Consider the following 15868-nt stretch of genomic DNA (forward strand, 5'->3'; position numbering starts at 1 on the left):
CTGTCATCTGGATCACATTGGGCTCAAATGGGGGGCAGAGCAGAACCCAGTGTGTCTGACCCATGCAGATCAGGAGGATGCTGGAATGAAGGTCCACTGCGGTGTGTGTTTCGCTCTTTCTGTCTCTGGCGCAGACACACAAACCTGTATGACGTGATGGATCTAATGCACACATTACAAGCGAGTTTTAAAGCAATACACTCATATCCTACTAACATTACTAACCACTTTTGTTTCACCTTTGAGTTGTAACACACTTTGTGTATTTGTAAAATCAACATTGCTGAAAATGTGGTTTAAAAGGAATCTTAAATGCAGTGTTTGAAGCAGGCCTGATGTAAATGTGAAGGAGTATCAACAGAATAGTTTGAAACATTGCCCCATCACAAATATGTGTCCGCTTGACTTAAATATAAGAAGAAACCTGTGCTAGAATTTACATCGTTTTTATCTCCCAACATGATGAGTTGCTGCCCCCTGCTGGAAGTTTGCATCCATGAAAACAATGCAGTTATTTTAGACAGTTTGTATGTATGAATTCACAGGAGGAACATGGTGATCTGACTGATCAGCCAGACACATGCATAATATTTAAGTTAGTTTAGTAATACAACCACTTCCCACTTTGATGCCAGCGCTTCTCTGCCATTAATGATGATTTAAGGATCCATGACATTTCTTTGAGAGATAAAGTACTACAGGTATGTAAGCATTTCAAGATAACCAGAGCTTCATCATTTGACCTTAACCAGATCCTTTTTTTATACCTGAGCAGCTGTCAGAAACAAACACAAAAGATAAATGTTGAATGATGTCATCCCTGTTATCAGGTTAAAAAAAGGTTCTTGAATTCTTAAAGGTTGTTGAGGCACTGACACAATGAGTGTGTTGCAGTGTTTATGGGTCGTAAACACATATCGTTACACTAACACTCCTTCAGCTCCCAACAAAATGAACTAGTAGCTATTTACTTTATGCAAAATATGAAGCAATCTGGTCATTTTTTTCTATACTCATTGCTAATATTATTTATGTACGTATTTACAGAATATACATGCACATATACATATATTATGCATATATATTTATTGCTGATTGTGAATTAATAATAAATAATGTTACAAATCACTAGCAATATTATTTTCATTATTTTTGATGCAATATTGTCTACTTTATGGTTTATACATAGTATTTTATATTGAATTGGAGCTTATAAGATGCAATACCAATTGTGTTCTGATGGCCATTGTCTTCACATTTTAAAGCAATGTGTAACCTTGAGTGTCATTGCTAATCTGCGCTTGTTGCTTAAAACTAACTCCACGCCGTCTGTGACCGAAACAGGACAGGAAACACGGGCCCACAGACTTATGACGAAACGCTATGTTGCAAAAAAATTTATTAACTGGATACAAAGTTTTAGAAACAAAAGTTACAACATTACAAAAATATTCAGAAATTGTTCATGAAACAGTAAACGATACAATCACTATCAAATTATTGTTTTTAAACTTTATTAACACATTTTCTTAGACCTCCTGCTGTTCTTATGGACATTTTGCTTGTATTGCTTTTTTGTTCTTTTCAAAACATGATTTATGTCAGTGTAAACATTAATTAACATGCTGCTTCCACATAATACATAAACTGAGAGGTTCAAGGATTAGATTTAGGCTGCAAGAGTATTTGGAGGTTTTCGCAGTGCTCACTGCCAGTTTGCAACTTGTTTGCATTTCCACACAAATACACCTCTTGTACACACTCGCTCTTCTCTCTCCCTCTCACACACATTCAAGCACGTTGTTGAATTTCATTCTGTTAGTAAGTGACGCATCCCCTCGATGCTGGGGCGCTTCAACAATTCTGAGCAGAGAGTTATTGATTCTAGTTAATTTTTGTTAGGTTATGTGTTCATTAGTAGGTTAGTTTGTTAGTTTGTGGAGAGCTGTTCAACACTCTTCTTTTGGGTTAGTGAATTGTTTTGATGACTGTTGTTCATAGTAGGTCTGTCCAGTGGTATTGCTGGGCATGCTTTGATTTACTCAAAGTTTAGCAAAGAACAGCAAACAAAGACATTAGTAAGATGGACATTTACAGGATCAGGACTGTTAGTATCAGCACCAATCAGGAGTTAGCACTGAGGTGTGCTCAGTTTCTGTCTGACATCACCGCCCGAGCTGACAACAAGCCAGGCACTCACCTGCAGGTTGACCGCACTGAGCATGTACAAATGTAAAGGCTGACCTCTCTGAATCTGATCACAATCGTTTTTGCGATGATTGCTCGTAAGTGTGTGGTCAACCCAGTTTGATGTCAGCAGCTGTTCCCGCTTGTCTTTTCACCTTGAGCTTAATCGCTTTCTTTCCCTTTCCAAGTCCCGAAACCCTTCTTGACATGCTCAGTGCAACATTTTTCCCGACTTTAACGATTTATTTAAACTTCTAAAAGAAGGGATGCAAAATCATGCAAAGGAAGTATATGCGCTGCAGACCGCGGGCAGAAAGCAGAGGGTTAGTCAAGTTAGGGTTAGAAATGCCAGCCAACAGCATTCTCAATACAGGTTAGTAATCCTCCAACTGTTAGCACATATATTAGTACTGTTAGAGATTAGTGAGATACTGTTAGTACAACCCAGATGTGGGTAAAAATCTATTTACGCATAATTATTAGCATTTGCTGAAATTGGCTTCAGTGTGAAATGATAGGACTGCAGGCATCGGGACAACTTAATTAATGCCAGCGGGCATCGTTTAGAAAACTACAGACCATTAATTTCCAATGGCATCCTTGTGATCTAAATCAGCATAATAACTGCTACTTCAGTGAGGTTGTAACAAATGCTAAGAACCATTTGTAAATGTTGTTTTATCCCTTATCTGGTACATCCAGTGGCTAAAAGAATATAGGCCTGTTATTGAGTGTGCAGCTGTGAAAACAAAAACCACAGTAAAGCAGCTTTTAGCTTCAGGCCCGTTACAAATACATTTCATCTGACTGATAAGAGACACATGCAGACATACGTACAGGGTACATGCAAAGAAACACGTGCACTCACGTAGACACTCCCGTAACACACACACACACACAAGTGTGATCAACTTTAGAGGTTTCCACACAAACAAAAACATACTGTGTGAATGGCACATTGGGAACTTGTCATTTTCACACAATTTAGCAGCTTTTTTTTTTTTTTTCAAATATCAGAGCTTTGCACAAATCTGTCAGAGTAAACTCCAGCTATGAAAAGACACAAAATAGAGTCTTGGTGAAACACTGCTCGCTTTGACTGAAGTATCTTATATAGGAAGAAACCATCAGAGGGTTAGAAAGAGTAGAGGTCACCGCACGCGTCACTGTTTTTGAACAGCAAAATAAAGTCAGAGAACGGGCCAGGACGCGCTTATTACTTACAAAAGAAAAAAAAACTGTATCAAATTATTCTGTACAACACCCATGAAATATCTCCCTGCTAAATCTGAGCACACTGATGTTGACCACGAAGCAACAAGTGAACTACTGTTTTCACTGATTTGCAAAAGCAGAAGTCATCTCTCAGTAGGGAAACACTGGAACACGGACTCGCTCTTCTGAAGGTGCAGGGCAGGGAAAATGGCACCATGTGGTCATCGCTGCAAGACAAGTCACAATAAAGGGAATTAGGATGGTATAGTGTAGTATAAAATAATATAGATATAGCGAATGATGGCATGATTACAAAGATATAGTTTTGTACTGGTTTGAAAAATATTGACAAATATTTCCTTTTCTACAAAAATCTTGAATAAAATCACCCGAGGGGCAGATTATGCTAATATGATTTGGTCACATGATCCAATTTGTGGTTTATCTCACCTCTTAACCATAATCATGAGAAAAGTACCATATAGCAAGCATAATAATAATAATAATAATAATAATAATAATAATAATAAATGTCAGTGATTAAGCACATAACTGATCTCCCACGTTCTATCTGGTCTTCATTTATCTGTCCTCTGTGCCAGCATAGAGGCTTAACACAAACACACAGAGACACACACTCACACAAAAGCATGACTGAGTCCATAAAAAACTGGCTCTGTATTTTATATTCATCGGCACTTATATAAGAAGTCACTGTGTACAACATAAAAGTGAATGTGGAGGAATAAAAGTCAGTGGTATAAATCTGTGGCTAGATCCTGTACCAGTCCATACGCAGCACAGTAGAGGGCAATGGAGCGAAGCCACCGGGAGTACAATGAAGTCCTGTCGAGCCCCCCCAACAATCTGCTTTTTCCATCGATGTAACTGGAGAAGAGCACACAACACAAAGCAGCAGAAAAAAGTGGGACACAACCCAACTGTCCTCACAAGATCCCCCAGGTACTGGTTGTTCTTTCATCTTTTTTTTTTTTGTTTCTTTTTACTGCTTTATATTTAGTATCAGACACGGTGGACTGAAAAACACCCACTGTAAAAACATATGAGTCACTAAGGATAGGAGTCAGTAATATCAGTTATCTAAATGACTGAGTAATGCTATTAAATTTCCGTGTGACCTCCCTAGAGATGATAATGACGACAATCCAGTCTGTACACATAACCTGTCCTGCTGTTGGTTCCCTTCTGGATCCTCCCAGCATCCTGTGTGTCTCTGTCTGCAGCGCTGTGGATGAATCCACAGGGAGTACCTAAAAGGCAAAATACTGAGTCAAATGGACTTGTCTATATACTATATACTATGTATATACTTCATATATACTTCATATTAGATGTGACTCTAATATTAGAAGATCTAAGTTAAGGCTGGGACTATTTGACATTGCTCTTGGCAAATCAGTGCAAAAATAATGACTACAGCTTGTTCTCTGCAGATTAAAGACATATAGGGTAGGTTGCATCCTGCTGTATTGAGAGATGTATTGAGATTAAAAATAACTACAAGATTATTTTTCATATTCTATGGTAAACGAGTATACACCCTACAACCTACAAGACATATTCTCTATAATCTAGGCCCTCAACTGGAGGGATTAAAGGAGTTAGTGTTTGCCTAAAAACATAGATCTTATTAAAGGATTGGGAGGGATAGAGGGGGGTAAAAGTTGAATGCAACGGAAGAGCAGAATAATTGGAAATAAATTATCTATTTTTTTTTTCCTACCAGTGATCTCCGGGATCCACGTCCACCTGTCACCAAACGATAAGAAAAGATCGCTCCTTCTTCGCCTTTTTTTCTGCTTTCTTCGTCTTCCTCTACCAGGCTGACCGCAAGCCGATCAGACGGGAAAACAGGCGTCGTGTGTGTGCGCAGTGATTACGCCCGCACTGAAAGGCTGGTTGGATCGAGTGGCAGCACGCTACTAACACGAACCGCGGCTGTGCGTCCTCTCTATATGGCTGCCGAGCGGAGAGAAGCAGATGTGGGAGTGCCAACAACAGCTGCGCACTGACGGGAGTCCAGTCCACGGAAAATAGGATAAAGTGGAGTCGGAAGCCTCGGGACAAAGAACATGAGCGGAGGGTATTAATGAGAACAGTAACTTCTTTCACTCAGCGCGCAGACCTGAATTAATCGCTGGTCTCGGTCTCCAGCTGCTGCCACAGGTTTATGGTCTTTTGTATGCGCCCCCTTCATCCACCATCTGTGTTTCCCGGGCAACGAGAGGACTGCCTGCAGGCACCACCAGCAAGGCCTGCATGCAACCACCTCAAATCAAGGCACACTACAGTGCTGTGATTCTGCTTACTGTAACATAACCAGTGGTTGATGTTTCTTCATTGTTAGGTGCTTTCTACACGTACACACGCATAATCTCACACCTCTTCTTTCGCCTGCTTTTCATTCACTCATCCAAACTGGTGTTTGAACAATATTTCTTATCTTCTCGGTGCTGTGATTCAACACATTCAATTTCAAATAGCGGGTACTCGACTAAAAATGCCAAGTTTACCAGTAAATCTCAGCAAATAATAAAAGCTCTTAAAAAAAAACTGGACAATTGCCAACTAAATACTTTTTCAGACACCTAGCTATTATCTTGATTTTAGTTCATGAGCAAAAGAGCTCACATTAATCAGATTTAAGCGAGAAATTGCCACAAACGTAGTTTAATTTAGCCTTAATTTTCAGGTATTATTAATTAAAGGGCTTAATTATTTCAGAGCAAATCAATGGGAAAAATGGAAACAAGTTGTAAAAATCTCAAACTGGAACAACATTAGGCTGTGTGTTATCAATCATGAGCATAAAAGAGAATCCGATACAAGCTGTTAACCTCCGATAATTCTCAGAAAAAGAAATGAAAAGTTTCCATAAAACAAGAAGAACAAAACCGGTGAAGTGGTAAACGGATGAAACAAATAGTGTCTATCAAAGAGAAAAGCTTTAGAAAGAGGAACATATGTAGACGGGGACAAAGATCCTGACCCAAAGAATGTGGTTCTGCCAGGGGTTGGATCTCCTGGGCTGCCGGTGGAAGCGGGACACTGGCTTTTACTCTTGATTTTCCTGCCAACTAAATAAAATGCTGCTTTTCTGGATCAGGACCTGGAACATTCTTGACTGGCTGAGTTAATCAGCTGATCTCAGTTCAACTGGGCTGCATTCCACTTACTGAGGAGGAAGATTAGTCTGAGAGACCTGACAAGAAGCAAGAATGAGTTGCTTTCAAAACCACAGCAGTCACTTAAGCATTTAAATAAACTTAAAATTACATTATCTTTAAATTTAGAGTTTTCATGTTTGCTTTGTGTGTGTGTGTGTGTGTGTGGGGGGGGGGGGGGGGGGGGGGGGTGATGATCCTGTTTTCTGCTCTGTATGTCTCAGTTTTCCAGGTCATGGTAGGCTAAGGAGCTTGGGGGGGGGGAACTCACTGGACTTCTTTACGTTTCGTGAAAATGTTTCATCTCTCATCCAAGAGCTTCTTGGACTTTAAGTTTCATGAAGGAAACATCTTCATGAAACTTAAAGTCCAGTTGTTTTCTGTGCCTTTAGTTCCCTGATTGCTTTAGTTGGTGAAAGGTTTATTAATCTCCATTTTGCATTCCCATTCTCGTTTATCTTCTATCTCTTTGTCAAATTCATGTCTCAGTCCTGGTCTCAGTGCTGGTTATTTCCTGTCTTATTTTGATAGTCTCTCGTCGTGTGCTTTCGCTTTGTTCCCAGTCCTGCACTTTGGGTTCAATTACTGAGGCCACACAGCAAATCTTGATTTTTTTTAAAAAGTCATTTACATGATAATCATAACGTTGATGATTCATTAAAACTGGGATGTTTAACGTTTGTTTGTTTGTTTTCACAGTGTAGGTTATTTGAATTGTGATCACACTTTAAACCCACTGCATAGCTGTCAGTATAAAGCTGCCTAGTACGTCACTAAGAAAGGGTATTTACATTTCATTAATTCGACCTTGGTATCCACTTGATAAAACCCCCATCCAGCTGGAGGCGCCAGCTTGCGCGCTCACAGATGTTTGGCCTTCCTGAGTCGCCGTACCACTGCATGTACCTCGCTGCCCCAGCCGTGCGCGCGCTGGCGCGATTAGTATCATGGAAAGGAACAAACTGTGAAGCATCGCTGAATGTGACGTTATCCATGCATCAGCCAGCTCCGTCGGCTCTCTCGGGTCTGTGCCGAGTCACCGACTGTCTTTACCTGAGTAATGCCCGAGCGGCCGGTGATCCCCGCCAGGTGACTGGCTGCGGGATAACCTGCATCATCAACGTCACTGAGAAAAAGGGCAGCGTCTCGCCCCCTCCAGGGGTGGAGTACTTCCACATCCCGGTCTCTGATACCCCGGTCTCTCGACTCAGCGATCACTTTGACGAGGTGGCGGATAAAATCCAGGTTACAGCGGAGAGCAGCGGCCGCACGCTGGTGCACTGCAACGCCGGGGTGAGCCGCTCCGCAGCCCTGTGCATGGCTTACCTAATGAAGCACCGCGGCGTGAGCCTCCTAGAGGCCCACGGCTGGGTCAGGACCTGTCGCCCTGTCGTGAGACCCAATAACGGGTTCTGGAAACAGCTCATCCAGTATGAGGGCGGGCTTCGTGGTTGCAACTCTGTCCGCATGGTGTCCTCATCCATGGGAGAGATACCTGACATTTATGAAGAGGAGGCCAGGAATATGATGCCACTGTGAGGGAAGCACGCTTCTTTGTGTGTGGTGGGAAAGTGGGACATAATTTCACAATGATCTGCAGTGTGCTGGCCTTAACTGTAAAATCCTGTGCAGCCTTGAAAGGAAGCATAAACAGTGAATGCGTTCCCTCCAGGCCCTCATAATAATGGGCAGTTGTGCAGAGTAACAGTGAGCTACTGTATAATTTATGCCTGCCGTGGTTTTCCCATGGTGCATTTGGCCACCTCTTGCTTGATTATGTGAGATTTTTGGTGAGCTCAGGAACCGCTTGCAGATATAAACCCTCCATCATTCTGCAAAATGCTCAAACATCCAGTGAGAGTGAGATTTACCACAACACGTTTGTCATGAATGGGAGCTCTAAAGATAGGCTTGTAGTAGGCTTCTACTCAATGTGACTAAATGCTGCTCCACTGTCTGTTAATGATAAATGTTGTGGTATGTTGTTTTACCACAACATTTATCTGAAAAATTACAGGATGTCATATTAAAGGATTCAAAGCTTATAAAATACAACAGAATAAATGAGTGATTGCTATTCTCATTGAGTTATTCCACATAAAATTAACCAAATCCCTCAATAAGGCAAATAGTATCATCTGAACTATTAAGTTCAGATGATACTGATCGAAGAAAAATGGCAGCCATGAAATTCTCTTGAGTCATAAGGAATCATTGCTGGAAGATGATCCTAGTATCAAAATCGTGGCTCAAAGAGTTGGCAGTTTGTCTTGTAACCGGAAGGTTGCCGGTTCGAGTCCCAGCTCAGACTGTCTCGGTCGTTGTGTCCTTGGGCAAGACACTTCACCTACCGCCTACTGGTGTTGGCCAGAGGGGCCGATGGCGCGATATGGCAGCCTCGCTTGTCAGTCTGCCCCAGGGCAGCTGTGGCTACAACTGTAGCTTGCCTCCACCAGTGAGTGAATGAATAGTGGTATTGTAAAGCGCTTTGAGGGCCCCGAAAAGCGCTATATAAATGCATTATTAAAATGTAAAGTTTACACATTGTACTTTTGGGGGGGGGGGGAGATGAGTCATCAGAAAAACATCCAGGTTATCGGTTCTTGTTTCTGTTATTCTGCGTCACTGATTTGAAAATAGTTTGTTTGTGGTCTTGGATCTGAGCTTAAATACGTTTTTCAACTCTGAAAGTTTAATGTGGCCATCTCATGTATGTAAAGGGGAGGGATCAAAAGTGCTGGGAGACTCGTGTCAGATATCAGATTATGTACTTTGAGACCCTGTAACTCAGAATGTTCATAATAACAATAATAATAATAATCTAGAAAGTTTATGCATGAAAAACAAAGTCAGCTGACTCTGAGGGCTCAGGTGGAAGCTCTGATTCAACACTCACTTTGCTTTTAAAAATGTTCAGAAACTCCAATAAACTCTTTGTATACTTTTTATGTGGATCAATTGTACATTTAGATAAAAGTTAAAGTCCTGCATTCACAGCGTTGCTAACTGAACTATTTAACATTAATGCTTTGATACTTTTTACTCTCAAAGTCAAAATAAGAGCTGTGACACTGAAGGCTGTTAACAAGTCCGACTCAACTGAGACAAGACAGTAGAAAAAGCATTTCTTTTCCAATAAGCATACAACTGAGCTGGCTCACCTCTCACCCTAATGAGCAAGAAAGCTTCTTTTTATTGTTCTTTGTGTTTTTATTTTTTAAATGGACAGTCACTCCTTACAACAGAGAAATAAAGTCTACATGGCCATGATGTTTTCTAGCTAATTACAGTGCTTCATTAAACAAAACAAAAAAAGATAATTTCACTTAATTCTTTAATAAAAATATACATTTTCATACCATAATATGGGATTCCTTAAGTCAAAAGAAAACAGCTCTATTTCTTACACAATTAGCTTTACGTGCCCGCCACCTGCAACGAACAGCGAGGAAACTGAGGAAAACGGGTACAATATCTGAGCGACGCCACGGATCACAGTAAAACTCATTCACAACTTGGCACAAGTCTGTCATTTCTTTTAAACATAAACACACATCTGTTACAGAGTAAATGTGAAATCTTTATATTTAAGTGGTCATCCCCGAGACACACATGTAGTGGTACAACGTAAAAATATTCTTCTAAACCACAGACATGATGGATAGATTTCAGATCTTTAAACACCACTTTGAAAAAGACTGGTCGTCTCGACATACTGTCTGAAATAAGAGATTAGCATGCGCACCCAGTAAACCTAAGACAAGTCTCAATTTTTAAAAAGGAGTAGTCGGCCATCATACGGTTGCTCCCTTTATGCCACGAGTTTGCATCACAGCATTGACAGTACGTTCATCTCTGCATCCAACACAAACCTACAGCCAGCTTAGTGTTACTAAATATAGATTCCAGCCTTAAGCAGCGCATTGCTAATCGTGCACTTAAGTAGTCTTGAACAAATGGAAAAAAGTTCACGCGAACGCCCGCTTAGAAAGTCTTACAAACAAAAACGAAAAAAAAAGATGGTTTTAATTTTTTTTTTTTTTTTTTAATTAACCATCAAAGTGTCTTTTTTAACTTTCAAATGTCAGATTCTGTTCTGCAATCAGTTTATCGTAAACATTGTAATATTGTACCGGTGCATCAATGAGCTGCTGCCCACATAGGGTGATTTAGCGTAGGTAGAACAGTTTAATAAGGAGCAACCTCTAATAACAAGTCTGGTAATGAAGTTATATTTGGGAAACTGCTATAAAACACTGTTTACACAATCACCACACACTAACTTTGTAGTCCTCATTGATTCTACATTCCACCTTAAAAGCAAAGATGTGCTTTCCGATATTTGTGCCAGGCTGTGGCTGTATTTAGCATGCAGATATGAGAGCAGTGACTTTTCCTTCTTCCATGGTTATATTTAAGCCATTACCTCCTTCTGGATTACGGTTGTTACAACATTCACATGGCCTACACTGCAGAGTCTGACCTCCAATATGACACTTTTACATCTTAATGAAATCTTGATGTATTTTTTAAACTCTAAAAGACATTTTTAACAACCGCAAATAAAAAGCACATTACAGTATTTTACAACGATTCAGATGGCTTATTTAGGAGTAAGGCTGGAATTTGCTACTTCAACATCCTGAGCAAGGACCTTTGTCAGGCCAAACTACAAGTGAAATAATGACACAAGTGCAAAAACGGCATGCCTATTTTACCTTCATTGCACTTCCCCCATTCCCTCAATAAGGCAAATCGTGTCACCTGCATAGTCATGCAATAAACATCTAAAAAGGTCCAAAATAGAAGAATGTTCATTTAACCCGAGGTGTAACCCAGAGTACTTCAGTAATATATCGAACACCGGTATCTGCACTCCTTCATTTCAAACAGCCAACAGCTGGCTTGAGATCAAATCTGAAAGAAAAGAAAGAATCGAAAAGTTACAACATTTCTTGAAAAGAGCCGCAGAGAAATGTATTTCTTTATAAAAGTCACTCACCTGCTGTTGCAATTTTTGGTATTCTGTGGACTTAGGTCGACGTGCGGCTCTGGATTGCTTTCCTTCCAAAACAAAGGCGATTATCTGGTGGCGAAAAAAAAGATCAGGCAAGTCTGGTTTGGACTGCTGTAAGATGTCTGATTTTCAAAATAAGGATAGTTAAGCTAGCCAATGTTAGAACTGAGTGTGCTACACATTAATGGACAACTAAGTTAAAAAAAAAAAAGCTTTAGCTAATGTAAAAGTGGTTTTCAGCATTAAACCAGAACAGCTGGGAAATGTGTTTCTTTCCTTAAGCTCAGTGGAGAAATTTACACAACTCTCAACGTAATTGTTGTGTGTGTTCTACACAGGAAATGACCTGCGCCTCAAAAGGCAACCACAGGTGCCAAATATATTTTAGGCTCAAAGTTCAAGGTTCAAGGTGCAGTTTATGTTAGTTTAAACACCAGAGTCAAACTTTAAAGTTAAATTTAAAAAAAAAATCTTTTTCTATGTGTGTATTTGGGTACAAGACTTGGGACATCAAGCCGGTCTAACAGCAAAAGTACCTTGCGCTTGTTGTGGTAAGTGATGTAGAGCACTGCCACCAGCACAGCTGCAGAAACGAGGTAGGCAAAGAAATGGCTGCTTTCCCCGTTTTCCATCATTTTGGATGGGTCGTATGGAACTTTCACCTCTTTTCTTTTAGTCTGCTCCACACCATCCTTTCCTTGCTCTTCGCCATTAGCATGGTTTGGTGTTTCCTCATTGTCATCTATCCCATCGTCCTCGTCTACATCACCTCCTTGGAATTCCTCCATGGTGCTCAATTCATCTTTAAGTTTCTCTGTGGATGTGCTTTCAATTGGCTTTTTTTTAGAATCGTTTTCTGTAGGAGCTTGGGCTTGTGGACTTACTTCTTCTTTGTCTTTGGTTTCAGGCTCCGCTTGGTTGGTTTGCCCATCTGTCTTATTGGGCAGCTTGTTTTTCCCTTGGGTTTGCGGACCAGAATCCTGTTTTCCATCGTGCTCATCATTTCCATCCTCCTGTTGTTTTTCAGTTTGATTCTGTGTATCTGTTTCAATTCCTGCGCTTTCCGGATTTTTCTCGACCGCCTTGGGCTGTTCAGCTGATGTACTCACACCCTTCGTAGGTGAGCTTAGTGACTCTTCAGGTTTTGATACGTTAGCCGCCTTTTCGGTGTGGTTACCAGACACGCTTGACTGAGATTGATCTGTTCCATTTGTATCTTTTACTGGTGGGCTTTTTGCATCTGGGGAGACTTCACCCTGTGCTGAATACAAAAACAAGAGCCTCAGTATTAATGGAATGTTAAATGTGTTAACTGGGATTTTGAATTAACTATTTATTACATTACATGCACATCTGCTTGTTTATCCTCACTACTTATTTCTTCCAGTGCAAACCTCTGAAATATTATTTAATCTATTTTTCTCTTCTCTCCCGATATCTTCGTAACATTTTTCTTGTCAGCTTCCTCCAAGTGATTACATTAAATGGGATTACTCAATTACATAATTGAATCATGTCTGCCATGAAAAAGATTGGCAGCAAAACATTCCAGAAATCAAAGGACAATATAGCAGACGTGGATAATACTAGACTGTGACAGTGACCACTGACACTTTGAGTACATTTGCTTACATATGTGACATACTGCGTAGACCTACTACTATAGGACTAATACACCAGTTATCAAGGCTGGATTACCCACTATGCAAAGCAAAAGGTCAGTGGGCTACAATATGTCAGCTGACCTCATTAATTTGTTAGGTTGACTACAAAATCATACAAAAACACAAAGATATAAGCAACACGCACTAGGAATCCAGTATTTTTTATCATCCTGATTTTCAACTGGGCCAATAATCAGCAGAGTGAACACTATATGCCATTAGTATTTGGTCACATGACTTGTGTGGATCAGTGGTGCAGACCATGATTAACAGATAAATAATGCTGAGATTTTTTTTACTAAAAGAATGTAGATCTGTACAATAAGTTATAATTCATGAGTAATTTTCTTAACATTATGCTACGGACAAAATGATCCAACAGTGTCCACAGTTTTATCCAGCAGGTTTGGAAATATATGTAGTAGAGACCAACTGATTTATTGGTGGGTCAATATTATCAGCCGATACTGGCACTCCACCTATCCTGTTATAAAGGTTGATTAAAGAAAGTAAAGAAGAAAAAGGTAGAAACACCCTTTAATCGTGTTAGGAGTCTTAATGTTGCATTGTTTGCCAACTAAAGGGCAGTCTACAACTTCCCTGTTGACAACAGGTACCACAAAATCAACAAGCAACGTCAGGCAGAGCTTAGGCGAGTAAACAAAGGGGTATTTATTATTTTCTTCTTTTTTTTGGGTTGTATGGAAGCCCCAAACGCAATTTCATTGTTCTTGACAATGACAATAAATAAATAAATACTAATACCAAATAAGTGCATAACAAATGTCAGGGAAATCTCTTTAAGTTTCATGTGTCTGAAAAATAAACTATATATATTGGCCAATATATCCGAATATTGTCGGGGTTTTTAAATCATAACCAAATATTGGTATGGATATATCGCCTGTGTCAGTTGGCCTCCAGTTGGGAGGAATTACGCCAGATTACGGTGAAAACCTTGTATGTGAATCCATATTTTGCTATATTCACTGTAAAGACAGGGAATATTATGCACAGATGTGTATAGTAGAGTACAGCACAAGTACACATTCCCCTGCAAGAGATCACAATAAGTTAATTATATCGCAAAAGTGAAGCGGTGAAGGAAAAGGAGACTGGATGAGCGCAATCCCTCCCAAGCTCTTAAGAAGCAGAAGGATATCCTATTCACGTAACACCTGTGAGCCAACCTGTTAAACCGGACCGACTGCTCAAGGAGGATGAGGAAAAAGTCAAGATTATTAAAATAACAGAAAAAGCTCAAATAAAAAACTAAACAGAATAAATAGCACCTATTATGCAATTAAAAATAAAAATAAAACATTAAAATTTACAGTTTTAAAAAATGTCAACACATTAACGTGGCAATATATACGAGTTTTTATTACTCATTTTATTGTTTTATTATTCTTTTTTTTTTATTTATTTCTACAGTGGTGTAAATCAGTCTATTCTCCTTTCTCCATTTAAAAAAAAGGACTGTTTTGACATATATCGCCTATCATCTTTATCAGGGATTGTGGGGAATTCCATAAGTGCTCAACCAACGCAGGCCTAAAGCCAAATAAAAACGCAAAAACAAAACTCGACTCACCTCCGATGGAGCTGAAACACAGGAATATTGCAGATATAGTGAGCAGCAGCAAAGCCGTCCTCATCGTGTCGGCTGTGTCCACACGCCAAAGAAACGCGACCCGAATCCGTCTAATTTCAGCTGCGTCTTCTCAGAGCTCACGACGCAATCCGAGCTGACAAACGCAGGCCGACAGGTTCAAGAGGTTTGACAGATCCGGCCTGCTTCCGTGTACGAGCTGGCATTTCTCTTCTTCTGCGATTGTAAACACGTGAGTGAAGTTTAGTGCCACCTAGAGGCTACATGCTTTTATAACAAGAACGTGCTGACGGAGAAAGCGTGGCGATTGTGGTTTCATTACTTTCACGTCCTTCTTATTGTGCAGTTTTATCATTTCAGCTGCCCAGCTCAGCCTGCGACACCGCTGAATCTCTAGAGCCCATCTATGGTAGTATACGGCACGAAATCATTATACTTTTGTATTTTTTGATTCAATATTATGATTTTATTTCGTCTCAGCTCACTACCAAAGTGGATCTGCTTGTTTAAGTTGGGTTTGCTTTTGTTTTGTTTTTTGTTTGTTTGTTTTTGCGGGGGTGGGGTAGTTGTGGGGCGAGATTTGACACGTTCAAATGAGGTGTTACAATAGAAAAACCTTTCAGTGTCATCAAACATGTGCACCTCGCCTTGCTTCTTTTGTTGGAAAGCCATATTAACAGACACTAACACTAATCTGTATTTCTCTCTCTTTTTTAAGTCAATCCGTCTATTTTCTTCCACTTATCGAGTTCAGGGTCGCAGGGTGGGCGGGGCCAATCTTTTGTATGGCTAACACAGGCACAGAAAAGCATTCACATTCACACCTATGGGCAATTTTAAATGACCAATTAACCTAATCACATGCATGTCTTTAGACTGTTAGGGGAAGCCAGAGTACCGGGATGTAGATAACGTGCAAACTCTGTAAAGAAAGGCTTCACAGGACCTGTGGCTAACAGTGGTGACCATACAAGATACAGTTATTTTA

General features: G+C 40.1%; 2 protein-coding genes and 1 long non-coding RNA gene across 3 annotated transcripts; 1 reads left to right on the plus strand and 2 right to left on the minus strand.

Annotated features, from left to right (window-relative positions):
• Window positions 1–1382: 1382 nt before the first annotated feature.
• Window positions 1383–5683, minus strand: LOC147317146 (uncharacterized). Its single transcript, XR_015131809.1, has 3 exons — window positions 5147–5683; window positions 4188–4673; window positions 1383–3629 (listed from the first exon to the last, which is right to left on the minus strand). It is a non-coding gene; the product is annotated as an uncharacterized LOC147317146 (long non-coding RNA).
• A 1771-nt stretch (window positions 5684–7454) lies between these two features.
• Window positions 7455–9907, plus strand: LOC147317147 (dual specificity protein phosphatase 18-like). The gene has a single exon (XM_086313828.1). It carries the CDS (start codon window positions 7455–7457, stop codon window positions 8124–8126), a length of 672 nt encoding a protein of 223 aa, XP_086169954.1. The 3' UTR covers window positions 8127–9907.
• On the minus strand, window positions 9774–15093 carry tgoln2 (trans-golgi network protein 2). The gene is made up of 4 exons (XM_086313827.1): window positions 14863–15093; window positions 12141–12865; window positions 11590–11673; window positions 9774–11504 (listed from the first exon to the last, which is right to left on the minus strand). The coding sequence occupies exons 1-4, from the start codon at window positions 14924–14926 to the stop codon at window positions 11499–11501; spliced, it is 879 nt and encodes a 292-aa protein (XP_086169953.1). The 5' UTR covers window positions 14927–15093; the 3' UTR covers window positions 9774–11498.
• Window positions 15094–15868: the final 775 nt, after the last annotated feature.

This window comes from Aulonocara sp. 'chitande type north' Nkhata Bay, linkage group LG12 (genome assembly GCF_057382095.1).
Source record: "Aulonocara sp. 'chitande type north' Nkhata Bay isolate Kocher_YH1m ecotype deep benthic linkage group LG12, A_spYH_male_GT1.1, whole genome shotgun sequence".
Classification (NCBI taxonomy): domain Eukaryota; kingdom Metazoa; phylum Chordata; class Actinopteri; order Cichliformes; family Cichlidae; genus Aulonocara; species Aulonocara sp. 'chitande type north' Nkhata Bay.

Coding starts and splice junctions, on each gene's coding strand:
- LOC147317147 (XM_086313828.1), top strand. CDS start 7,455: ATGTTTGGCCTTCCTGAGTCGCCGTACCACTGCATGTACCTCGCTGCC.
- tgoln2 (XM_086313827.1), bottom strand. CDS start 14,926: ATGAGGACGGCTTTGCTGCTGCTCACTATATCTGCAATATTCCTGTGT. Junction 12,866..14,862: donor GTGTTTCAGCTCCATCGGAG/GTGAGTCGAGTT, acceptor TTTTGTATTCAG/CACAGGGTGAAGTCTCCCCA. Junction 11,674..12,140: donor CTTACCACAACAAGCGCAAG/GTACTTTTGCTG, acceptor TTTCGCCACCAG/ATAATCGCCTTTGTTTTGGA.